This window comes from Styela clava, chromosome 12 (assembly GCF_964204865.1).
Source record: "Styela clava chromosome 12, kaStyClav1.hap1.2, whole genome shotgun sequence".
Classification (NCBI taxonomy): Eukaryota; Metazoa; Chordata; class Ascidiacea; order Stolidobranchia; family Styelidae; genus Styela; species Styela clava.
This window is the reverse complement of record NC_135261.1, coordinates 12,654,383-12,680,536: the sequence shown is the minus strand read 5'-3', so window position 1 is coordinate 12,680,536 and position 26,154 is coordinate 12,654,383. Positions and strand designations below refer to the sequence as shown.

Genomic DNA, 26,154 nt, shown 5'->3' with positions numbered 1-26,154 from the left:
TTCTAATTTTTTGCTGGTAGTGTTTACACTTTGGCATTTTGAAAAGTTGATGTTTAAAGAGAGACACATTCAATAGCACTTATAGCAGTGTTTCTCAACCTTTTTGTCTTTGCGGACCCTTTGGGGCTCTCAAAGCGGTCGCGGACCCCTAAAAGTTTTTTATTTGAAATTTAGTTTATAGCTTAAACAGCAACCTAATGTTCCATACAGATTTAACCAAGTCAAAAATAACACCAATCTAGTGGATATTTCCATTTATTTTGTCAAATCGAATACACTCAATGGAATTTCTGCTATTGCATATCAGAAGCAAGTCTTGAAATACGTGGTCGTGTTTTTGATAACGATAGACGCATATCGCCTTCGACGTTTAGTTGGTGACGAGCCTTGGATTTGATATGAACAAGAGCAGAAAATACACTTTCACAAACGCATATGGAGGCGAATGGAACAATAACACGTAATCGTCTCCGACGTTTGGTTGGTGACGAGCCTTGAATTTGATATGAACGAGAGCAAAAAATCCACTTTCACAAAGGTAAGGGGAGGCGAATGGAACAATAACACGTAATGCTTCCATCGATACTAATGGGTAGGACGGCAAAATGGCGCACCAAAACGAAGAAAGTGATCACTGTAGCTGCGTTCTCGTATTTATCATTGTGCTGTCATGACTTGTATTTGTCGCAATAGGTCTACGAGAGATAAATCAAAATAGTTTTTGTAGGCTATTGTCACATTGTCATAGGCAGCAAATGTTCGAGCGTATTACAAAAAAACGATAACTGCAAATAATTTCCTAAAATCTTAATTTAATCGCGGACCACCGGGGGTCGGCGGACCCCCGGTTGAGAACCACTGACTTATAGACTTGAATAATCTAATAAATTTAAAACTCCTTGGCAACAATATCATCGGACCAACGTCGTCCTTTCTACTTAACGTTAATTAAAATGTCACATGGTTTAAACATGTTTAATTCGTTATTCAAATATTTTAAGTACATCTGGCTGTATGGTACCGGTGGGCGAATACAATATGAATGAGTTTTATCGTAAATATATACTGTTTTATCAATCTTACATCAATACTTCTAAATAATGAAATAATATTCATTCACCTATTACAGTATTATACACATCTCTTTATTTATTTCCCACTGAATAATATTTAGAACCTTGAAAAAAATATATCTAGATTTTATAGCTAACATCTAGGCTCCAAGTTTTACATCTAGATCTTAAAAAACATCTAGATCTAGATATAAAACATTTAGAGTGGCAGCCCTGCTGCAAGAGGTAGACCAAATCAAAATGATTGCGTCGTAATAATATGATGGCGATGTTGTGTGTGTGTGTGTGTAGAGAAATATGATATGCTGCCTGACCACACACAGGTAAAATCATAATGCTGGTTAATTCGAAATATAGAGCTTACAATTTGTGAATTGGGACCAACAGAAATAAGCGTCACCAAAATTATTGGAATATATTTCAACGAGTTCTCCGTGTATTCGGAAATGACAACCTCCACAACATGACCCAAAGATCAATCGATAAATAAATACTCATGCGCGCGAACGAATGGAAAAATGATTTCTTGAAGTTGAAGCAGACTGCTAAATGCTTCGCAAAGTAGAACAGGCGGCCACTGTAAGCAGTATACTTCTTCATGAGACGACAGCTGATACATTCACACCTTTGTACTTCACAGCGAAAAAGGGACTATAAAGCCTCCGCTGGAAGCATTTCGTCTATCAGTTTCCTTTGCTCTGTGTATCGGTAAGTATATGTTGCATATCTTTAACGAGTTAATGAACTTCTTAGCCAGCAGTGAAGCTTTGATTTATAGTTTGAATCATTGAGAACGAAAAGAAAACACGATTTCGGATTCAAGATTTTAAATACTCAACATTGGTGATAATATACTTTATTTCAGGAATCTGAAGCTTTTCAAGTAACTTTAACAAACATTGTTGAAAATGGCAACACTTGATCTCTCCATCTTCCAAGATGCAGCTCAATATCTGCGTATGTCTCAAGAGGAAATGCTTGTTTTACAAACTCAGAAGCCTGACGGTAAGGTGTTTTAAAATAAGTGTAGGCCTACGCATTATTAACGCATCACTGAAACCAAACCTAATAAATAATTCTAATAAAGGAAAGAAATATGCTTGGGTACCAGACAAGGAAAAATGTTATTTGAGGGGAGAAGTGATTTCTATCGACGGAGGAAAGGCAAAATTGAAGACATGTGATGACGGAAAGGTAACTACAGATTTTTGTAGAAAAGCTAACTAGGTCTGTTATTCATAGTCATTATTACCTAATATATATCTTTTTTACAATTTTAGGAAGTAACTGTAAAAGAAGATGATCTTCAGCTGATGAATCCACCCCGATACAACAAATGCGAAGACATGGTAAACATGACCCACTTGAACGAAGCCAGCGTACTCAACAATCTCAAAGAAAGATACGAAGCTTTCATGATTTACGTGAGCATCTACGACATTGTCCTTAAACAACCTGTTTTGTTTTGTATTTCAGTATATAACTAATCGTGTAATTGTGTTCTATTGCAATATCTAGACATACTCAGGCTTGTTCTGTGTCACCGTGAACCCGTACAAGATGTTGCCTGCTTACGCCCCATATGTCATCGCCGCTTACAAAGGAAAGAGACGAACTGAGATGCCCCCTCACTTGTATTCCATTGCTGACAACGCATACACTGAAATGTTGATGAGTATGTAGAATGTATTAAGTTAGAAAATCACAATTTTTGAAGAATCAATTTTTGATATATATATAATTTTTTTTTTCATTTCAGATCGTGAAAACCAGTCTATGTTGATTACGTGAGTATTTTTTGATTTCACCATGAAACTCACGCACTTACACTGACAAAGGATATAATATTTAATTTGTTTTTCATAGTGGAGAATCTGGAGCCGGGAAAACTGTGAACACAAAGAAGGTTATTCAATATTTTGCTTTGGTCGCTGCTGATGGAAATGCAGCTGGAAATGATGATAAGGTAAATATATATAAACTGAGAGAATATTGCTAACCACCGTATACCTGCGTTTTTACATAGATGTAATCGTTGCTTCTTTCAGGGAACTTTGGAAGATCAAATCGTTCAGTGTAACCCTGCTATGGAAGCTTTCGGAAACGCTAAAACTGTCAGAAACGACAACTCATCTCGTTTCGTAAGTTGACAAACATTTTTAAACAGACGACATTAATGAAATGAATCATAACAAAAATTTTGTTTTTCAATTTAGGGTAAATTTATCCGTATTCACTTTGGGAGCACCGGCAGTCTTGCATCAGGAGATATTGAGCATTGTAAGTACAAGGAAAATGGTAGAAACAACGACTTTGGAACATCCGTGACAATACAAAATATTTTTTTTTCAGATCTTCTTGAAAAATCTCGTGTAATTTGGCAACAAGGCGGAGAAAGAAACTACCATATCTTTTATCAGCTGATCTCTGGATCAAAACCAGAACTTATCGGTATGTTGAATATATCTAATCTATGTAATATGGACTATATTGATAATTTTTTTTTTCAACCAAATATATATATATATATAAAACTGAATATTATGTGTTATACATAAATATTGAGGCATTTATCTTATTTTTAGACCAACTCCTATTGACAAAGGATCCTTACGACTACAAATCCATTAGTCAGGGAGTTGTTTCTGTCAACAACTTAGATGACGGAGAAGAATTGCTTTTAACTGATGTAAGGAATTTTAGTTAAATGTTCAATATTGATAGTAAACATTTTATCATTAAATTGCAGAAACATAAAGAACATTACTTGTTATAGGATGCATTCAAAGTTCTTGGGTTTACACCAGAAGAAATTAGTGGAATCTATCGTATCATGGCTGGTATTATGCACCAACAAAACATGAAGTTCAAAAACAAGCAACGTGAAGAACAAGCGGAACCTGATGGCACTGAAGGTCAATATAAATTATTTTTGTTGTTGAACAAAGTTTCGATTTGATGATTAAGTGTACTTAACGTCATTTATCTTTTTCAGATGCCGACAAAGTTGCATATTTGTTCGGTTTGAACTCTGCCGATTTTCTCAAGTACTTGTGTCATCCACGCGTAAAAGTTGGAAACGAATACGTAACAAAAGGACAAACTGTACCACAAGTTACCTATGGTATTGGCGGATTGAGTAAAGGTGTTTTTGAAAAACATTTCAACTGGTTGGTCAAAATCATCAACAACAGTCTCAGCACTAAATTGCCGAGAAGTTACTTCATTGGCGTACTCGATATTGCTGGTTTTGAAATCTTTGACGTAAGTGATCCAGATTTGTCCACTGAGTTTAAGTCATTGAAAATACAAGATAACATATCAAACAAAATTTGCTTTCTGTTTTCCAGTTTAACAGCTTTGAACAACTTTGCATTAACTTCACCAATGAAAAATTGCAACAATTTTTCAACCATCACATGTTCGTTCTTGAACAAGAAGAATACAAGAAGGAAGGAATTGATTGGGTTTTCATTGATTTCGGTATGGACTTGGCTGCGTGTATCGAACTTATCGAAAAGGTTCGTATTTACAAAACATAGATTGACAAAAAACCATTTTACAGCTACAGTGTTATAAATATTTTCCCCTCTTTCCACTAGCCTCTCGGAATCATGTCCATCCTCGAAGAAGAATGCATGTTCCCGAAAGCCACTGACAAGTCGTTCATGGACAAATTGTACCAAAATCATTTGGGCAAAACGAAAGCATTCGGAAAGCCAATCAAGAAAACTAAATTCGAAACTCACTTTGAACTTCACCATTACGCTGGAACCGTAAGTTTGTTAATTTTGTGTTTCCCACTAGTTGTAGGTATCACATACATTTGCATTTCTCTTATTTAAAAAAAATATATATCTAGGTTGGATACAGCATCACCGATTGGCTCGAGAAGAACAAGGAACCATTGAACAACAGTGTTGTAGATTTGTACAAAAAGTCTTCTTTGAAACTTATGCAAACTATCTGGGAAGGATATTTGAGCCCGGAGGAAGCAGCTGCAGCAGCAAAATCTGGAGGAAAGAGAAAGAAGGGAGGTTCTTTCAACACTGTATCTTCCATGCACAGAGAGAGCTTGAACAAACTCATGACAAATCTGAGGTATGTCAAAAACACACGGTTATATTATTTCATTCAGTACAAACATACATTTAACGTTTATCCAATTTTTCAGATCCACCGCCCCACATTTCGTCCGTTGTATCGTTCCCAACGAAACAAAAACTCCAGGAGTTATGGATCCTCATGTCGTTTTACATCAGCTTCGTTGTAATGGTGTGTTGGAAGGTATTCGTATTTGCCGCAAAGGTTTCCCTAACAGACTTCCTTATGGTGATTTCAAGCAAAGATATCGTATCCTCAATCCAAATGCCGTTCCCGATGGTCAGTTTTTGGACAGCAAGAAAGCTTCTGAAAAGATTCTCACATCTCTTGAAGGCATCGATCATGAAAAGTACAAACTTGGTCATACAAAAGTGAGGATTGTTGTAATTTTCAGATTTTAATTATGTCTCTAAACTGCAACACAAGTTAACGTATGTAAATACCTTCAGGTTTTCTTCCGTGCTGGTATGTTGGGCGTTTTGGAAGAACTTCGTGACAACAAATTATCTTCGATCTTCAAACTTATACAAGCTCGCATGCGCGGTAAATTGATGAGAATCGAATACAATAAACTTATCGAAAGAAGGTATTTGATGAATCAGGAATTATTTTGATTCAATAAAACAAATATAAAATTAATTTTTTTTTTACTTATTCAGAGTGGCAGTCCGCGTTCTTCAATCCAACCTTCGCGCTTTCTTTGGTGTTCGTGACTGGGAATGGATGAAACTTATGTTCAAGATCAAGCCACTCCTCCAAACTGCTGAAGCCGCGAAAGAACTTGAACAATTGGAAGCTGAAAATGAAGAACTCAAGACCAACTTGGAAAAAGAATCTAAAAGACGAAAGGAACTTGAAGAATCTCAAGTTTCTCTTATCCAAGAAAAGAACGATTTGGTTTTACAGTTACAGTCTGTGAGTATCAATGTGATGATGTGTGCAAAACATTTGGAATTATCCAATTCACGTTTTAACTTTATCTGACAGGAACAAGATAGAATCGACGATGCTGAAGATCGTTGCGATCAACTTATCAGAACCAAAGTGGATTTGGACGGAAAAATCAAGGAAACACAAGAAAGACTAGAAGATGAAGAAGAATTGAACAATGAATTAGTTTCTAAAAAACGCAAGCTAGAAGATGAATGCTCTGAATTAAAGAAGGATATCGATGATCTTGAAATCACTCTTGCTAAAGTGGAAAAAGAAAAACACGCTACTGAAAATAAGGTATGTGCAAAATATTCAGTTCTATGCTAGTTTCCTTAAAACAAAAATTACTCCGTTGATCTATTTTTTGGTATGTTTTTCATTTACAGTTGAAAAATTTACAAGAAGAACTAGCCTCACAAGATGAACAGATTGCTAAACTTCAAAAAGAAAAGAAAGCTCTCCAAGAAGCACATCAACAAACATTGGATGATTTGCAAGGAGAAGAAGACAAAGTCAACAGTCTTACTAAGCAAAAAGCAAAACTTGAACAACAAGTTGATGACGTGAGCATAACTTACTAAAACTTCCAGTGTTATATATATATATACATATTTTGATATATTATATGATGCTAATTACATTTTGTTTTCAGCTTGAAGCATCTCTCGAGCAAGAGAAGAAACTCCGAATGGATCTGGAGAGAACTAAGAGAAAGTTGGAAGGAGATTTGAGACTTACTCAGGAAACAGTCATGGATCTTGAAAATGATAAGCAAAGATTGGAAGAGAAATTGAAGAAGCAAGAATTTGAATACAGTCAACTTGCAACTAAACTTGAAGATGAACAAGCTCTTGTTATGCAACTTCAAAAAAAAATCAAAGAACTTCAAGCTCGTATTGAAGAACTTGAAGAAGAACTCGAAGCTGAACGTGCAGCAAGAGCCAAGGTTGAAAAGCAAAGAGCTGATCTTTCGCGAGAGTTGGAAGAATTAAGTGAACGACTAGAAGAAGCAGGTGGTGCCACTGCTGCTCAGGTATGTGGTATTATTGACAGAATTCGTGAAGAGTACCAATACAAACATGAACTAATATTAAAACTAATTTTCCAGGTTGAGCTTAACAAACGACGCGAAGCAGAATTCTCGAAACTTCGACGCGAGTTTGAAGAATCTAATCTTTCTCACGAAGCAACAGTTTCAACATTACGTAAGAAACATGCTGATTCAAGTGCTGAAATGAGCGAACAGGTCGATAACTTACAAAGAGTCAAACAGAAATTGGAAAAAGAAAAGAGCGAAATGAAAATGGAAATTGATGATCTCGCTGCCAACGTTGAGAGCGTTACAAAGGCTAAGGTGAGTCTAACTTTAGTACAATCTAGACATATTTATAGACCGAAAATAACAGTAATTATTGTTTTATATGCGTTTTTCAGCTCAACTACGAGAAAATGGCTCGCAATCTCGAAGAACAATTTGGTGAATCTAAGGCAAAATGCGACAACTTGACGAAGGAAGTAAACGAGCTGAACGCTGCTAAAGCTAGATTTGCTTCTGAAAATGGTAGGCTTATAGAAAACCATGAAAACGTACTGGAAATCCGTATAGTCACGTTTTTTAATATGCACATATTGTGTAATAATTGGGTTTTTCATGATTCGTATAGTCGACCTTTGAAATCTTCTTTTCTTCATTTTATTTATCTCAATTTTATTTATCTACAGGTGAACTTTCACGACAACTTGAAGAGCGTGAGCATTTGATGGCTCAACTTACAAGAACCAAGAACAGTTCATCACAACAAATTGAAGAACTCAAGCGAGTTGTTGAAGAAGAAGCCAAAGCAAAAGCTGCTCTTTCACATTCTGTACAAGCTTCAAGACACGACAACGATCTTCTTCGTGAACAATATGAAGAAGAACAAGAAGCAAAGGCCGAACTTCAACGAGCTTTATCAAAAGCAAACGCCGAAGTTGCACAATGGCGAAACAAATATGAAACCGACGCTATTCAGAGAACAGAAGAATTGGAAGAGGCAAAGTAAGTAATCACCATGGATAGACCCAAAGACAATTTTTTTTGTATAAATATGGTTGTTGAATATATGTTATATCTTTTCAGGAAGAAGTTGGCAACTCGTTTACAAGAAGCTGAAGAGCAAGTTGAGGCAACACAAGCAAAATGTGCAAGTCTTGAAAAAACTAAGAATCGTCTCCAAGGGGAATTGGAAGATCTCACAATTGATCTTGAGAGATCAAACTCGGCTGCAGCAGCATTGGATAAGAAACAAAGAAACTTTGATAAGGTGGATACTAAGACAAGACCTGATAGAAAGAAACACTGGTTTCATTCATAACATGAATAGTGCATTACGATTGATGATTTTGTATTTAGATTCTTGCTGAACACAAACAAAAAGAAGAAGAATTGCAAGTCGATTTAGAACAAGCACAAAAGGAAGCCCGTGGCTTGTCAACTGAATTATTCAAGATGAAGAATGCTTATGAAGAATCTCTTGATGCACTTGAAACTGTCAAGAGAGAAAACAAAAATCTCCAAGAAGAAATTGCAGATCTTACTGATCAACTAGGTGAAGGAGGAAAAAGCATTCACGAACTTGAAAAGGCAAAGAGAACTCTTGAACACGAACGCAACGAAATTCAGGTATACTGCCTACCTTGTAAAACTCTATATTGGCCAATTTAAACTAAGGGGGCGATATTTATCGGTATTTATATTGAACAGGCTGCTCTCGAAGAAGCAGAAGGTGCAATCGAAGGCGAAGAATCAAAAGTACTTCGTCTCCAAGTAGAATTGGCTCAGATAAAACAAGATTTTGAAAGAAGATTAAGCGAAAAGGAAGAAGAAATTGATAGTCAAAGGTTAGTGTCCTTGACCCTACTTTAGATAAAATAGTAATAATAAGTAAAGCAATCAGGCTAATTCATACTTATATAACAGGCGTAACCAACAGAGGTCACTTGAATCAATGCAAACTACTCTTGATTCTGAGAGCAAAGCAAGACAAGAAGCTGTTCGTATGAAGAAGAAGATGGAAGGAGATCTCAACGATCTTGAAATTCAACTTGGACATTCTACTCGACAAGCTACTGATTCCCAGAAAGCAGTTAAAGCTGCCCAAGCTCATGTTAAAGTAGGTTCATATTCGGACATTGACATTTTATTTTTCTTAGTATTCCCACATTGTTAAACATAATTGCTTTTTAGGATTTGGAATTGCAAGTTGATGAAGCTCAACGTCACTCTGAAGATCTGCAAGAACAATTCGCCGTCATCGATCGCAGAGAAAACTTACTCAAGGCTGAAATCGATGAGTTGAGATCAGCACTTGAACAAGCAGAACGTGGTCGCAAACTTGCAGAAACTGAACTTCTTGAAAGCAGCGAACGATCCAATCTTCTTCATACACAAAACACCGCCCTTATTAATCAAAAACGTAAATTGGAAGGTGAATTACAAAACATGCAAGGAGAAGTTGAAGAATCTGTCCAAGAACAAAGAAACGCGGAAGAAAAGGCAAAGAAAGCAATCACTGATGTAAGTTTGTCAAAATATATTTTTGATTGTTCTCCATCAATTATTTGCTGATTTCCATTTGACAAAAATTGTTTTTAAAATTTTCACTTGAATATCATTTCAGGCTGCAACTATGTCCGAAGAACTTAAAAAGGAACAAGATCTTTCATCTCACTTGGAAAGAATGAAGAAAAATATGGAACAAACTGTGAAGGATCTTCAACAACGACTCGATGAAGCTGAACAAGTTGCACTTAAAGGAGGGAAGAAGCAAGTTCAAAAACTTGAAACTAGGGTATGCTGCTTATATACGTACTACCTGATTGTGAATCCATTTGATACTAGCCTATATAACTATTTATACTCTTGATCTTTTTAGGTGCGCGAACTTGAAAATGAACTTGACGCCGAACAACGTCGCAATGGTGAATCTGTGAAGAACCAACGTAAATATGAACGCAAGTTGAAGGAAGTGACATACCAAGCAGAAGAAGACAAAAAGAATCTGACCCGCATCCAAGATCTTGTTGACAAACTTCAAATCAAGGTCAAAACATACAAGAGACAAGCTGAAGAAGCCGAGGAACAAGCCAACCAAAACTTATCAAAATATCGTAAACTGCAACACGAATTGGATGATGCTGAAGAAAGAGCTGACATGGCAGAATCTGCTCTCAACAAACTCAGATCCAAGGCTCGTGATATGTGAAGCAAAGTAAGTTGAAATTTAAATAACAATCAATTAATTTCAAATACCTTTACACTTTGTTAATCCCAACGTATGCTTTTGTTTTTCAGAGTATGGAATAAAGAACTGATGAATGGCCAAAGTGGGAAATCTCAGTGTGATAATATGTTTATAATTTAAATGGTGACTTTGAAGTCAACTTACAAAGCTGAATAAAATAAATTATACATATCATAATGATAAATGAAATATTTTGTGATTTTGTTTTCATATCAATGGTGTTAAAGTTACGAAAGATTGATGATGGGGCTCTTTTCGCATGGACTTAGTTATGCGTTGTCTTTACTATATACATGTCATGTCAGTTATAGTCTAGGGTCACCATATTTAAAAAAGCAAAATTCCGGACAGTGCGTGACTATTTTCATCACCTCGTAGTAAAAAATATGCGCACGGACGAACGGTACGAAATAACAATGTTATGTATTAGCAGTGTGCACAGTATTATTACCGATGCACTAAATTTCCTGATTCCGGACATTTGAGCATTTTTTAAATCATTCCCGAACGCAAAATTTAACCCTAAACTCCGGACATGTGCGGAATTTTTCCGACGGTATGGCAACCCTATTATTGTCACAATCTGTGAGTTAATTAGGAAACACGAAAAAGTTTGAGTAGATACTTAGATAGAAACTACATACTTTTCGGTTTTTTCCGTTCAGTTGTCGAATACTTTGCTTGCCTGTCCGTCCAAGCGTATCTGCCTACCTCTTCCCCGCAAAGAACATTTCACTTTACTTGTACAGATCACTGACCCGTCCTTGCGTGCGAAGTATTGCAGTTTAGGTCGATGCTCCCGTCATTGTCTCTAAATCTTTCAGATCTAATAGTAAAAAGGAGTATTGCTTATGATTGGCACACATTTAGCATTCCTTTACCTTTACACATATTCATGAATTGTTCAGATGAACGTACGTAGTATGCACTTTTGTGCGATTGAATGCATTTTGTTCTTCGCTCTATTTATTTTGCTTTACTTATTTTTCTTTGTATACTACATGATAAAGTAGGGTTGTATAAATAAACGTATATGAAATTTTAAAATGGAAACGAATTTACTGAATAATTCACCAAGAAGGAGGGTCAAATATTTTAATAAAATAATTCGAATTTGTGCAACGAATATATACCAAGTATTCGAATAGTTTTAAAATAGCTGGAAGTGGGATAAGGGCCTGGTGCTGGTCGATACTTTCTTCTTTTGATAATTACTGTAAGGCCGAAAAATACGTTAATAACGCACTTTTATTTTTACTCTGTTAATTATGTTTTAATCTCTGAATTCTTTCGCCGGTCGCGTGGTTCATCATTACCGCAACGGGCATATTAGTGTTGATAAGCCATCTTTTCGCCAATTCTTGTTATGTCACGACTACTACTAAATATTGCGTCTCATCATCGTAAACAGACTTATTAAATAATTGTCGTTCACTTGTATTATTTTCGCGTTTAATAAAAATTCCTCAATTTCGTCGTTGTATATACCAGTACGGTAATCAGCCCGGCAGTGATGACTCAGTGTCATATTCCCTCTATACTGACTTAATCAACGCTAATGGCATTCGTACATAGCCAAAATGATATTTCCATCGTGGTCCATGAAAAAAAAGTGTTAAAACTCGTGCTTGGTCGATGCGCATTAAGATCATTTAGAAATGAAAACGGTATCATAGGTAATGAAAACAAAAACAAAACATCACGTACACACACGTAAACTTGACGAGTGCTCGTTTTTCTCGCTGTCCGCAAGTGCCATTTGTAGATTCTCGCGGGCTTGCCAGACGCCCACGTATGTGATGCGTTTTGTCCAGGCAGGAGAGATCGTATAGGGTAGCTCAGGGGTGGGCAACCTCTGGCACGCGAGCCCATTTATCCGGCACGCGAGCGAGGCCTCGGAAACGACATCATTCCTCTTCAGATAAAAAGTTTCAAGACTCTGAATTATCTGATGAAACTCGGTGTTCGTTTATTCATTATCGTTTAACAATCCGTTATTCATGCTAGGAATACGCTCGCCACCGCACCTCTAATTACTCTGCGTGGGTTCGCAGGTTCGAATCCCATGCAGAATGGTTATGTGCGAGAGGATTGCTGGACTCCTCGCCGCCGTGGGGTGGTTCACGTAATCGCTGGTCGGTTACGGCTTCCTCCACCATTAAGTCCATGCTTCCGAAAACAAATAACTAACTAATCTCATACCCGACAGGAAATAGTCACAGGACGAGAGGCTTTGGTTCGCCATATGCTTAAACCGGAAGTATGTGTACCAAGATGACGCACAACCTGAATCCTAACCCGGTACGCATACCGCTCTTAAGTTGTGTTCTATCTTGGTACGCATACCTCGGAAGCATCCTGAAATTTGTAATTGCCAAGTTTGACTGTAACAGGTGGTCTGGCCGAAGGCCGCAAAACGCGAGTTTCTAAGAAAGCTGATGTTCTGAAAATTGCTATGTGTGGTACATAATGTTTTTAGAAATCGAAACTGAATATGTCAGAATTCGCCGAGAACATGGGCTTCAAATGGAAATTGCGGACTGAATGGATGTTTCCCCGAGCATCGACTTCCTTGTTTACTTCATGACATTGGCCAATCAGCAAGATGCAAAAAGGAACTTAGTTTCGCATCCGCCCAGACACTTCTGGCTCAGACAGATTTTAAGGCGTCGCCGTGAACATTACCTTGTTTTCTCGTTTTTAAAATCTATTTGTTAGTTTTAAGTTGTGTTTCGGATATCTAAATATATATCAAATAATTCAATGTTCACTTTGTCTTTTTAGGAGTTTCAGTTTAATTGCAGTAATCAAAAATTAGTGTAGAAATAGCTGTGATAGACTAGGCTGAAATTCTTTACCGGTACTTTTAAAAACAGATTGTTGATTGCTATGAATCAGAATGATACCCCATTTTACAGGCGCCAACCTTTAAAACCACTTTTAAAATAGGCACCGAAAATTTGGCAATGGTAAAGTATAGGAAAAATTTTATGGGGGTCAAAGATCGGGGTAAGGTCTAAAAATCGCCTTCACGATCATGTCGCTTTTACTTGACGGCATCCGGAGACGGAGCCATAAAGTTTTATGCGCTTTTATGCGCGCCTATAGGTCGTCTTTTTTACACATTCCAAAAGGGGGGTTTGTCGACCCGCTTCATTGAATAATACCTCAAGCATATAAGTAGTTCAATCGAGTTCAGGGTGAACGTGTAGATTCATATCTCATTTTTGATTAGTTGCTTGTACAGCGCCATGTCCATAGCAAATGAACAGATTTGATTAGATGTGAAGCGTGATTTCGATTTTACAGCACAATTCACAGTATATTTGCTTGTGCAATTCAAATTCTCAAACAGCACCAATGAGAATTGCTACGGGGGTGCGACATGATCTGTTCTGAAACATTTGAAATATCGGATAACAGCTTTTTGCGTATAGGCTACAGGGGATACTGCTACGTCTCGGTTAGTACTTTGATCTCCTTGTCCATATATGCAAGCATTGTGTCTTTAGAACTCACACAACAGTTTAACTCATTAAAAGTATAAAAAATAAGATCCTTTCAATTCATTTCTTTGCTAACATTGTTCCCCCGACTACTTCCGACTAACTTGTTATCAAATTTCGACGTTTCCAACGATGTCTTTAGCTACAACACAACATTATTAGAAAAATATTTGACGTGTAACACCTCAACACGAGTAAATTTTATTGATAAAAACAGCTCAGTTGTTGAATTACAACAACCCAATTGGAAAACTAGAGAGAGTATTTCAGATTTGTCACGTATCAAACGTTCGAACACATATTGCAGTAGTAGTCATGTTTATTGACACAGTTTTAAACAGTAGGAAAATTATGACATATTTATAAAAAAAATAAAAAAACAAAAACACATATCACATGAATTGATCCGATTACATGAAAAACGTATTTCAATAACAGTGTTTGTAATAAATGTACACAAAAAAAGCATGGATAGGCAAACTCTTAAATTTAAAATTATAAAAAATAAAAATAAATCAGATAGGTTGAGTGGCATCATTATAAATTACATAACTTGTGACTACATTGAAGCTATTCAGCGCTTGAAAATGGAAAAGGTATTAAATTATCAAAACTGGGAAATACGGTAAAGAAAAATCTAATATAAAAATTGAGAATCTATGAGTGGTTTTACATATCGCGGGCTTTAGATCTGAGTTTGTTGAGAGCAGATTCTGCCATATCAGCTCTTTCTTCAGCATCATCCAATTCGTGTTGCAGTTTACGATATTTTGATAAGTTTTGGTTGGCTTGTTCCTCGGCTTCTTCAGCTTGTCTCTTGTATGTTTTGACCTTGATTTGTAGTTTGTCAACGAGATCTTGGATGCGGGTCAGATTCTTTTTGTCTTCTTCTGCTTGGTATGTCACTTCCTTCAACTTGCGTTCATATTTACGTTGGTTCTTCACAGATTCACCATTGCGACGTTGTTCGGTGTCAAGTTCATTTTCAAGTTCGCGCACCTAAAAGATCGAAAAGTCATTCAGTTATGTAAAAAATATTTACAATTTGATAGTACTGCATTGGTAATATTATACATACCCGAGTTTCAAGTTTTTGAACTTGTTTCTTTCCTCCTTTAAGTGCGACTTGTTCGGCTTCATCGAGTCGTTGCTGAAGATCCTTCACTGTTTGTTCCATGTTCTTCTTCATTCTTTCCAAGTGAGATGAAAGATCTTGTTCTTTCTTAAGTTCCTCAGACATAGTTGCAGCCTGAATTGAAAAAATAAGAAGGTTAATCTAACAAATGAAACACTGAATTCTTTATTGAGAAGTCTCGAAAATGTATATGAATTTTCGATTTTATGAAAACTTACATCTGTAATAGCTTTCTTTGCCTTTTCTTCTGCGTTTCTTTGTTCTTGAACAGATTCTTCAACCTCTCCTTGCATATTTTGCAATTCACCTTCCAACTTGCGTTTCTGGTTGATAAGAGCGGTGTTTTGTGTGTGAAGAAGATTGGATCGTTCGCTACTTTCGAGAAGTTCAGTTTCAGCAAGTTTTCGGCCACGTTCTGCTTGTTCAAGTGCTGATCTCAACTCATCAATTTCAGCTTTCAGCAGGTTTTCTCTGCGATCGATGACAGCAAATTGTTCTTGCAGATCCTCAGAGTGACGTTGAGCTTCGTCCACTTGCAATTCCAAATCCTAAAGCACAAAAACATTTTATAATAACTAATATAATGTAGTTGAGGTATAAGTTATGCTTGGCAACCAAATTTACCTTGACATGGGCTTGAGCAGCTTTAACTGCTTTCTGGGAATCAGTAGCTTGTCGGGTAGAATGTCCGAGTTGAATTTCAAGATCGTTGAGATCTCCTTCCATCTTCTTCTTCATACGAACTGCTTCTTGCCTTGCTTTGCTTTCAGAATCCAGAGTAGTTTGCATAGATTCAAGAGATCTTTGCTGGTTACGTCTGTGATATTCAAAATATATTAATACTTGACTGCGACTGAAATTATAGTAAAACGTCTACTTTCCAAGTAAAACTGGCAAAATATATAAAAAAAAATCTGACGATTTAACCATATTTTAATGAATTACCTTTGGCTATCAATTTCTTCTTCTTTTTCACTCAGTCTTCTTTCAAAGTCTTGTTTAATTTGAGCCATTTCTACTTGTAAACGAAGAACCTTTGATTCTTCACCTTCAATGGCACCTTCTGCTTCCTCCAGAGCGGCCTGTACATTTTAATTATAGAGATTAAATAAATTGATTTTAAAAAACGAAACTTAATTAATTCGACATTGTCGGAGGCAAGACTGACCTGTATTTCATTTCGTTCATGTTCCAAAGTTCTCTTCGCCTTCTCAAGTTCGTGAATGCTTTTTCCGCCTTCTCCTAGTTGGTCAGTAAGATCTGCAATTTCTTCCTGGAGATTCTTATTTTCTCGTTTGACTGTTTCCAGAGCATCAAGGGATTCTTCATAAGCGTTTTTCATTTTGAACAATTCAGTTGACAAACCACGGGCTTCCTTTTGTGCTTGTTCTAAATCGACTTGCAACTCTTCTTCTTTTTGTTTGTGCTCAGCAAGAATCTGAATATTAGGTTTTCAAATTAGACGATGGCCACTGTAGTGACATGCATGTTTAAACTAGAATGTTTTTTATTATAGACCAACCTTATCAAAGTTTCTTTGCTTCTTGTCTAATGCTGCAGCAGCTGAGTTTGATCTCTCGAGGTCGATCGTAAGATCTTCCAATTCCCCTTGGAGACGGTTCTTTGTTTTTTCAAGACTTGCACATTTTGCTTGCGTTGCTTCAACTTGTTCTTCGGCTTCTTGCAAGCGGGTGGCCAACTTTTTTCTGGAGAATAAATGTTAAGTTATAAATATGAGCCGAACAATGAAAAATATGCGAGAACAAATTGATCGATTTACTAACTTTGCCTCCTCTAATTCTTCAGTTCTCTGAATTGCGTCGGTTTCATATTTGTTTCTCCATTGTGCAACTTCGGCGTTTGCTTTTGACAAAGCTCGTTGAAGTTCAGCCTTTGCTTCTTGTTCTTCTTCATATTGTTCACGAAGAAGGTCATTGTCGTGTCTTGAAGCTTGTACAGAATGTGCGAGAGCAGCCTTCGCTTTGGCTTCTTCTTCAACGACTCGCTTGAGTTCTTCGATTTGTTGTGATGAACTGTTCTTGGTTCTTGTCAGTTGAGCCATCAAATGTTCACGTTCTTCAAGTTGGCGGGATAATTCACCTTATGGAAAGTATGCGTTGATTAGTATGAAAACAATAAATCAATGATTATTTATTACATGCCAAGATTTCAAACTGTATATCAAGTTACCATTTTCTGACGCAAATCGTGCTTTAGCCGCGTTCAATTCGTTAACTTCTTTCGTTAAATTGTCGCACTTTGCCTTTGCTTCACCATATTGCTCCTCAAGATTGCGCGACATTTTTTCGTAATTGAGCTAAATACCAAAAAAGTTTTAGTATTCAGTATAATCAGTAATAAAAAGCATGAAATACATTGATATATAATATACCTTCGCTTTCGTTACGCTTTCAACGTTAGCAGCCAGATCATCAATTTCCATTTTCATTTCGCTCTTTTCTTTTTCCAATTTCTGTTTGACTCTTTGTAAATTATCGACTTGTTCGCTCATTTCAGCACTTGAATCAGCATGTTTCTTACGTAATGTTGAAACTGTTGCCTCGTGGGAAAGATTAGATTCCTCAAACTCGCGGCGAAGTTTTGAAAATTCAGCTTCACGACGTTTGTTCAGTTCCAGCTAAAAGGTGAATTCAATATGTTGTTTAATTATGTCATTAAATTAAAATATGTATATGAACAATGAGTGTGTTTTTATTTTTACCTGTGCAGCAGTGGCACCGCCTGCCTCTTCAAGTCGTTCACTTAATTCTTCCAACTCTCGAGAAAGATCAGCTCTTTGCTTTTCAACCTTTGCTCTTGCTGCACGTTCAGCTTCGAGTTCTTCTTCTAGTTCCTCAATGCGAGCTTGAAGTTCTTTGATTTTTTTTTGAAGTTGCATAACAAGAGCTTGTTCATCTTCAAGTTTGGTTGCGAGTTGATTATATTCAAATTCTTGCTTCTTCAATTTCTCTTCCAATCTCTGCTTATCATTTTCAAGATCCATGACTGTTTCTTGAGTAAGTCTCAAATCTCCTTCCAACTTTCTCTTAGTTCGCTCCAGATCCATTCGGAGTTTCTTTTCTTGTTCGAGAGATGCTTCAAGCTAAAGATACAATGAAATTATAAATTGAAACGCAAATATAAATAAATTAAATTTGAATAATAGTAGTAGTATATACATACATCATCAACTTGTTGTTCAAGTTTTGCTTTTTGCTTAGTGAGACTGTTGACTTTGTCTTCCTCCCCTTGTAAATCATCCAATGTTTGTTGATGTGCTTCTTGAAGTGCTTTCTTCTCTTTTTGAAGTTTTGCAATCTGTTCATCTTGTGATGCGAGTTCTTCTTGCAAGTTTTTCAACTAAAATAATAGATGCAACATAAATCGAAGATTTAGATTTAGGCTTTAGCTCATTATAATTGCATTATGCAAATCATGGACAACATACCTTATTTTCAGTTGCATGTTTTTCTTTTTCCACTTTAGCAAGAGTTATTTCAAGATCATCGATATCCTTCTTTAATTCAGAGCATTCATCTTCTAGCTTGCGTTTCTTTGAAACCAATTCGTTGTTTAATTCTTCTTCATCTTCGAGTCTTTCTTGTGTTTCCTTGATTTTTCCGTCTAATTCAACTTTTGTCCTGATAAGTTGATCACAACGATCTTCTGCATCGTCGATTCTATCTTGTTCCTATTGTAATAAAATATATTCAAATTATTTTGGTACAGTCCTCGCTATGCTCACATTACATTATGCAATTTTAGTACTTACAGATTGCAACTGCAAAACCAAATCATTCTTCTCTTGAATGAGAGATACTTGAGACTCTTCAAGTTCTTTTCGTCTCTTTGACTCTTTTTCCAAGTTGATTTTGAGTTCTTCATTTTCGGCTTCCAGTTGTTCAAGTTCTTTAGCTGCTTCAGCAGTTTGGAGGAGTGGCTTGATCTTGAACATCAGTTTCATCCATTCCCAGTCACGTACACCAAAGAAAGCACGAAGGTTAGATTGAAGAACTCTAACTGCAACTCTAAATGAAGGTTAGATTCAGTTAGGATGAGGTTCATTCTTTATTCCATCATAAGAATGATAATAGAAACTCTCTTACCTTCTTTCAATAAGTTTGTTGTATTCAATTCTCATCAATTTACCGCGCATACGAGCTTGAATAAGTTTGAAGATCGAAGATAATTTGTTGTCACGAAGTTCTTCCAAAACACCTAACATACCAGCACGAAAGAAAACCTGGGGATAGTAAATGATAGGTAATAAGAGTGACCATAATTTATCCCAGCTACTCATAAATTAACAAAATATGCATTAACTATGCTTACCTTAGTATGACCTAACTTGTATTTTTCGTGGTCGATTCCCTCAAGGGATGTGAGAATCTTTTCAGAAGCCTTCTTGCTGTCCAAGAACTGACCATCGGGAACGGCATTTGGATTTAGGATACGATATCTTTGCTTGAAATCACCATAAGGAAGTCTGTTAGGGAAACCTTTGCGGCAAATACGAATACCTTCCAACACACCATTACAACGAAGCTGATGTAAAACGACGTGAGGATCCATAACTCCTGGAGTTTTTGTTTCGTTGGGAACGATACAACGGACGAAATGTGGGGCGGTGGATCTGGAAAATTTGCATTCGTGAGATGAAACGTCGAATGTATGTTTGTAGTAAATGAAATAATATATTCATGTGTTTATTACATACCTCAGATTTGTCATGAGTTTGTTCAAGCTCTCTCTGTGCATGGAAGATACAGTGTTGAAAGAACCTCCCTTTTTTCTTTTGCCACCAGACTTTGCTGCTGCAGCTGCTTCCTCTGGGCTCAAATATCCTTCCCAGATAGTTTGCATAAGTTTCAAAGATGACTTTTTATACAGATCTACAACGCTGTTGTTCAATGGTTCCTTGTTCTTCTCAAGCCAGTCAGTGATGCTGTATCCGACCTTCAATAGAAAATTAATGTGAAATGAGTTATGTAATGTAAAAAGAAAAACAGAATTGTAGCTAGGAGCATATAAAACTCATGCTTACAGTTCCGGCGTAATGGTGAAGTTCAAAGTGAGATTCGAATTTTGTTTTCTTGATTGGCTTTCCAAATGCTTTTGTTTTGCCCAAATGATTTTGGTACAATTTGTCCATGAACGACTTGTCAGTGGCTTTCGGGAACATGCATTCTTCTTCGAGGATGGACATGATTCCAAGAGGCTAATGTAAAAATATGGATAAAAATTTATATATATTAACAATTTGGAAATTATTTTATTAAACATTGCTTTGTAAATACGAACCTTTTCGATAAGTTCGATACACGCAGCCAAGTCCATACCGAAATCAATAAAAACCCAATCAATTCCTTCTTTCTTGTATTCTTCTTGTTCAAGAACGAACATGTGATGGTTGAAAAATTGTTGCAATTTTTCATTGGTGAAGTTAATGCAAAGTTGCTCGAAGCTGTTGAACTATATTAAAGTGATTCATGGGTTATTTGAAAACTATATGCTCATTGTATGACTACATGATAAAAAATAAATAACGGATACTTACATCAAAGATTTCAAAACCAGCAATATCGAGTACACCAATGAAGTAACTTCTTGGCAGTTTAGTGCTGAGACTGTTGTTGATGATTTTGACCAACCAGTTGAAATGTTTTTCAAAAACTCCTTTACTCAATCCACCAATACCATAGGTAACTTGAGGGACAGTTTGTCCTTTTGTTACGTATTCGTTTCCAACTTTCACGCGTGGATGGCACAAGTACTTGAGAAAATCGGCAGAGTTCATACCGAACAAATATGCAACTTTGTCGGCATCTGAATACGATGAATAGCGTTAATTGAGTATATCTCATACAATAAAGTGGAACACTGGGTTTAGAAAACTTAAAATTGTTGTATATGAACCTTCTGTGCCATCAGGTTCAGCTTGTTCTTCACGTTGCTTGTTTTTGAACTTCATGTTTTGTTGATGCATAATACCAGCCATGATTCGATAGATTCCACTAATTTCCTCGGGTGTAAAACCAAGAACTTTGAATGCATCCTTTGAAATAAATCATAAAGTTAATAAAAAAAAGTATTATTACAAATAATATAAATTCAACACATCCAAACAACCAAAAGTCTCACGTCAGTCAAAATCAATTCTTCTCCGTCATCGAGATTGTTGACGGTAACCACTCCCTGACTGATGGATTTATAGTCATAAGGGTCCTTCGTAAGAAGCAGTTGATCTGTTGAACAAAATTTGTACATGTGATAATGTGAAATTATAGAATGAAGGTTAAGTGATCAATATCATATGTGTAATATATACCGATGAGTTCAGGTTTTGATCCAGAGATGAGCTGATAAAAGATATGGTAGTTTCTCTCGCCACCTTGTTGCCAAATGACACGAGATTTTTCAAGAAGATCTACAAAAAGAATTCAAGTTTAAAATTACTTCGAATCGAATATAATGCTGAAGCAGATAAACTCCATAATTCTGTCAGTACTCACAATGCTCAATATCTCCAGATGCAAGGCTTCCGGTACTTCCAAAGTGAATTCGGATGAATTTTCCCTGAAATATAATAACGACATTATAGTTATATTATATTAAATCGCAGTGAGAGAAAACATAAAAAAAATATAATACTTACAAAACGAGAGGAGTTGTCATTCCTTACAGTCTTCGCGTTACCAAACGCTTCCATAGCAGGGTTGCATTGGACGATTTGATCTTCAAGTGTTCCCTTCAAATACAAAAACATAAGCATTATACCAAGCGGTAATTAATCATACCATTATTTACCCGGGTTTGCAATCGAAAACGACCGGCAGTTTTTTATGTTTCAAACTTGCTTGTTTTACTGCTTCAGTTCTAAACAGATCATGCATGTTCATCGTAGCTTTTAAATTAGATTAATCAATGTAACAAAATATCATTTAAAATTGTAGTAGAGCATGCTGCTGGTTTTCAATATGTTATCTAATATTTAAATTGTTAAGTTGTCACTCACCTTATCATCATTTCCACCTGCATTTCCGTCAGCAGCCACCAACGCAAAATACTGAATAACTTTCTTAGTGTTCACTGTTTTACCAGCTCCAGATTCTCCACTGTGTAAAAAAAAATTCCATTTACAATGTTCATGTCATAAACAATATAATAAATTTGAAATATTATAAATTACTCACGTAATCAACATAGATTGATTTTCTCGGTCTAAATAAAACAAAATATATATATGAAAAATTGAATAGAAATCAAATATATATATATATATATATAATTATAGTCAATAACTACTTACTCATCAACATCTCGGTATAAGCGTTATCGGCAATGGAATACAAGTGAGGAGGCATTTCAGTTCGTCTCTTTCCCTTGTAAGCGTTGATAACGTATGGAGCGTATGCAGGCAACATCTTGTACGGATTCACGGTGACGCAGAAAAGACCGGAGTATGTCTAGATATTACGATATAACATAATTACACGATTGGTGATATACAAACAGACGTTTGATAAACAAGGTTATGTAGATACTTACGTAAATCATGAAAGCTTCGTATCTTTCTTTGAGATTGTTGAGTACGCTGGCTTCGTTCAAGTGGGTCATGTTTACCATGTCTTCGCATTTGTTGTATCGCGGTGGATTCATCAGTTGGAGATCATCTTCTTTGACAGTTACCTCCTATCAAAAAAGTTCGATTTCAGTAAATATCAAATATACAAAATGTGTATCTACGTACAAGCTTTGTATACAGCACCTTTCCGTCGTCGCTTGTCTTCAGTTTCGCCTTTCCTCCATCAATACCAAGAACCTCCCCTTTCAAATAACATTTTTCCTTGTCTGGAACCCAGGCATATTTTTTACCTGGAATAATGGAATAACATGGGTTAGATATAATTTCAAATTTCAATTTATAAGCAGATTATTATAAGGAAATATTACCATCTGGTTTTTGCGTTTGCAATTTCAGCATTTCCTCCTGAGACATTCGCAAGTAAGGTGCTGCATCTTGAAATATTGATAAATCCAAAGTAGCCATATTTGCTGGGTGCTTAAAATTTACTCTTTAAATAATTTTTATTCGTTCACCTAATTTATCTGAATATTAAAAAATACAGGCATAAGTTATTGTTGTCTATTCAGAGTTACAGGAAGAGCTTTGACTCCCTGGATACGAGGAAGATTACAATTTACAGAACAATGCTTGATGTGTACGAATATTCATCAGCGACGATAATGATTAAAATCGAAATGTGGTTGAGTTTTTATACGCCAACATTTGAACCGCAACACGGCAAACGCATTCGCACTCAATGTGTTAAACAGCTGAATATTGTTGAACTTTTGCTCTCGCTAAGAGAGAACACTGCTAATAGAGATCGCATCACACAATCGAAGATCAGTTACGCGACGCGAGCGCAAGCTGTGTCTTTCGCTCCAAACAATTAGCTGTTTTCTGTCTGATTTGACACGTTTCATATTTGCCAACATTATGTTACAAAAATTAGAATTTATCAAATCAGGATGAACAGTTCTTTCTAATTGTTTTATAATTCATGTTCAATAAATATTCAGTGGACAAAACAGAAAGGCAGATATTTGGTATTAGACAGTTTTACCGGGGAATGGGGGTTATTTGTCTTAGCTTCTGTGATTGCACGGAGCATTGACTTTAGGCGACTCCTTTTGTTTATTATTGCAGTTCCCTTTTGAGGATGCAGGAACAAGGTATGAGCCCGCAGAAAATTTTGGGGATATCCCAGAACAAGGAATGCTACTTTGCATTTCATTCTTTCTAGCCGTGCAGCGGCGTTTGTGAAATAAATGTAAACCTGAATTAACGACTATCAAAAAATGAATGAAAATGTAGCTGCATGTTAGTGATTTTACTGCAGTTGAAAGCAATATAAAAAAATATATATTTTATTTAATAAGGACAGGCAGTTAGGGACTCACTTCCATTACTGTATAATCGTTTGGTGCAGTGATTTCACAACAACAGCCATCAAAATAACAACAACAATTTAGTCACACTATTCACTCCCTGGAGGCACAATGACACGTAGATACAGAAGCTACATGTTTAAATATGATTGTCTTCAGAGTCTTGTTAAAAATTACCCTCAATTTCCAAACCGTCGTACAAATTAGTTTAAAAACCTCCCCATACGCAAAACTCCATACCCCCAAAAGATTTCCAAGGTCATAAGTGTTTCATATAATTTTCCTAGACAATTTATTTAACTAATAAGAATAAGCTGACAAGAATAAACAATACTGAGTAGCACACTCTAAAGTTCAGCAATGTAAATTAATTCTGCAGTTGGCCGACTACTGGACTTTTGTATTTGTACTCAAACTTGAATTTTTACTAATGTCACTTAAACATTCAAATTCGACACAATGTCTCCCGACAAAATTGGGTCTCGGTTGATTCCGTATTGGGTGGCCATTGAATAGAATGCAATGCGTTCGTTCACTACATCGTGAGGTTACAATTTTGTAGATACGGTCAGATTGCCCTTTGTTTGTCGCACAGCTTGGCAAAATTCAGCTCATTAAGGTATTTTACAAAACTTTCTACAGAATAAATGAAAGTTAGGTTTTTGTAAACATTAAAGACCGGAAGCGTCAAAGCCTAATGAGAAATTTAGATATTCTCTCAATATCCAAGTGTAAATTTCCGATAAATTGAATGTTGTCTGTGAGGTCGCGTAAAGGGCATCTTGATACCCAAATGTTCTTGTTAATTTTGCGTACCGCGCAGAATAGCAGTTCGAGGAATACCTTGAACCAGGTTTTATACTAAATTTCTAAAAAAAAATTTTAGGTGGAAAATCACTCTTTAAATAATTTGATGTTTTTTTCTGCATGGTGTTTTTGGTACATTGCCTTTGATAACAGTTTCGCCACGTATATAGCGGTGTGCAATATCCAGATTTATCATAACTGTACATGTGCTATAATTTACACATGAAACATGACACAGCTTTTCTTAGATGATAAAAGTTTTTAATAACCGCAAACCATGTATATTACTTTTTCATAATATCCATGTTTGATGAAATACACGATTCATATAACCTTGGAAAATAGCGGCCTAGTGCCAAGTAGTCTGATTATGTTTACAGATAACGAATTTCTGATTTATTTTGGCGTTGTTATCATACTTTTGAAATGCAACATACTTGCCTTCAAACAGTGGAGTGAAAAATCTTTCTTGTGAAATGAAAAATCAGGGTAAACGAGCGATTCAGAGATAATGCATAATTCTAGACTAGACCCTTTCATATAAAATTACCAGTTCCAGAAGCAGATGAAAATTATAATTATTCTGAAGTTCTGTGTATGAAATTCTATGTATGCATGACATCTTGCTTTTACATTGAACGAAAAACACTTTTGCATTAAAATAAATAAAAACGCAAAAAGTATGTCGGTATTCGAACGAAATAATTTTAATATAACAAAACACAGCATGTTGAATGAATTCAAGGAATTTTAACGGATGTCAATATTATGCTGCGATCGTCAATTATATGGAAAAAGCTGGATATGAAAAAAAGCGTGCCGACAACAAGGGTGGCGTGAAGCAGACTTGAAGAAAATAGGATTGACGGGCAGTCGAACATCATCTTCAAAAATAACGATCAATCTTGGATGGCGCAGAGCTCTGCTGGAGTAGGAGTAATCAAAGAAAATGACCTGCGTGTAATTATACTTGCAGTTCGCTTATCAGATTGGCTCAAATGACTGCAAAACACATGATTATGTAGCTCGTGTGGCTGTCAGTCAGCCAGGACTGGGTCAGAATGAAAACGTCTTTATTTTTAAATATATATAATGTTCAAATATCTGTAATGTATCGAATGTGAATGTAACTATGACTTTCATTGTTTTAACACAGTCGTATTATCATCGTGTTGAATTCAATAAAAATATGCCAATTCAGCAATTTCCCTGATGGTGATTTATCGTAGCAACACCTTAGTCTTTAGGCAGTAGCTTTTCAGTACCGAGCGATCAATAACATGCTTTCGGCCACTGGTCGACAGTTGAGACTTGAGAATATAGCTTTTTATGTTTTCGTGGCATTACTGATTTGGATT

The 26,154-nt window shown here is 36.1% G+C and overlaps 2 protein-coding genes across 2 annotated transcripts; one reads left to right on the top strand and one right to left on the bottom strand.

The window, feature by feature from the left end:
- Positions 1-1,759: 1,759 nt before the first annotated feature.
- Positions 1,760-10,582, top strand: LOC120338158 (uncharacterized). Its single transcript, XM_039395758.2, has 33 exons — positions 1,760-1,781; positions 1,939-2,078; positions 2,161-2,267; positions 2,354-2,497; positions 2,592-2,748; positions 2,833-2,860; positions 2,940-3,039; positions 3,122-3,214; positions 3,290-3,353; positions 3,426-3,524; positions 3,659-3,762; positions 3,850-3,988; positions 4,069-4,337; positions 4,424-4,594; positions 4,676-4,849; positions 4,936-5,174; positions 5,248-5,548; positions 5,627-5,763; positions 5,837-6,092; positions 6,165-6,407; positions 6,497-6,673; positions 6,763-7,143; positions 7,219-7,464; positions 7,545-7,671; positions 7,833-8,148; positions 8,230-8,413; positions 8,503-8,772; positions 8,854-8,990; positions 9,070-9,262; positions 9,337-9,666; positions 9,770-9,940; positions 10,025-10,360; positions 10,444-10,582. The coding sequence occupies exons 2-32, from the start codon at positions 1,982-1,984 to the stop codon at positions 10,352-10,354; spliced, it is 5,784 nt and encodes a 1,927-aa protein (XP_039251692.2). The 5' UTR covers positions 1,760-1,781; positions 1,939-1,981; the 3' UTR covers positions 10,355-10,360; positions 10,444-10,582.
- A 3,618-nt stretch (positions 10,583-14,200) lies between these two features.
- LOC120329216 (myosin-6-like) lies at positions 14,201-23,142 on the bottom strand. The gene is made up of 31 exons (XM_039395759.2): positions 22,988-23,142; positions 22,803-22,909; positions 22,583-22,726; positions 22,344-22,500; positions 22,228-22,255; positions 22,050-22,149; positions 21,690-21,782; positions 21,547-21,610; positions 21,363-21,461; positions 21,176-21,279; positions 20,951-21,089; positions 20,592-20,860; positions 20,336-20,506; positions 20,079-20,252; positions 19,752-19,990; positions 19,367-19,667; positions 19,141-19,277; positions 18,807-19,062; positions 18,483-18,725; positions 18,218-18,394; positions 17,757-18,137; positions 17,427-17,672; positions 17,225-17,351; positions 16,819-17,134; positions 16,557-16,740; positions 16,203-16,472; positions 15,980-16,116; positions 15,659-15,851; positions 15,253-15,582; positions 14,978-15,148; positions 14,201-14,898 (listed from the first exon to the last, which is right to left on the bottom strand). Exons 1-31 carry the CDS (start codon positions 23,082-23,084, stop codon positions 14,569-14,571), a joined length of 5,784 nt encoding a protein of 1,927 aa, XP_039251693.2. The 5' UTR covers positions 23,085-23,142; the 3' UTR covers positions 14,201-14,568.
- Between the last annotated feature and the right edge of the window lie 3,012 nt (positions 23,143-26,154).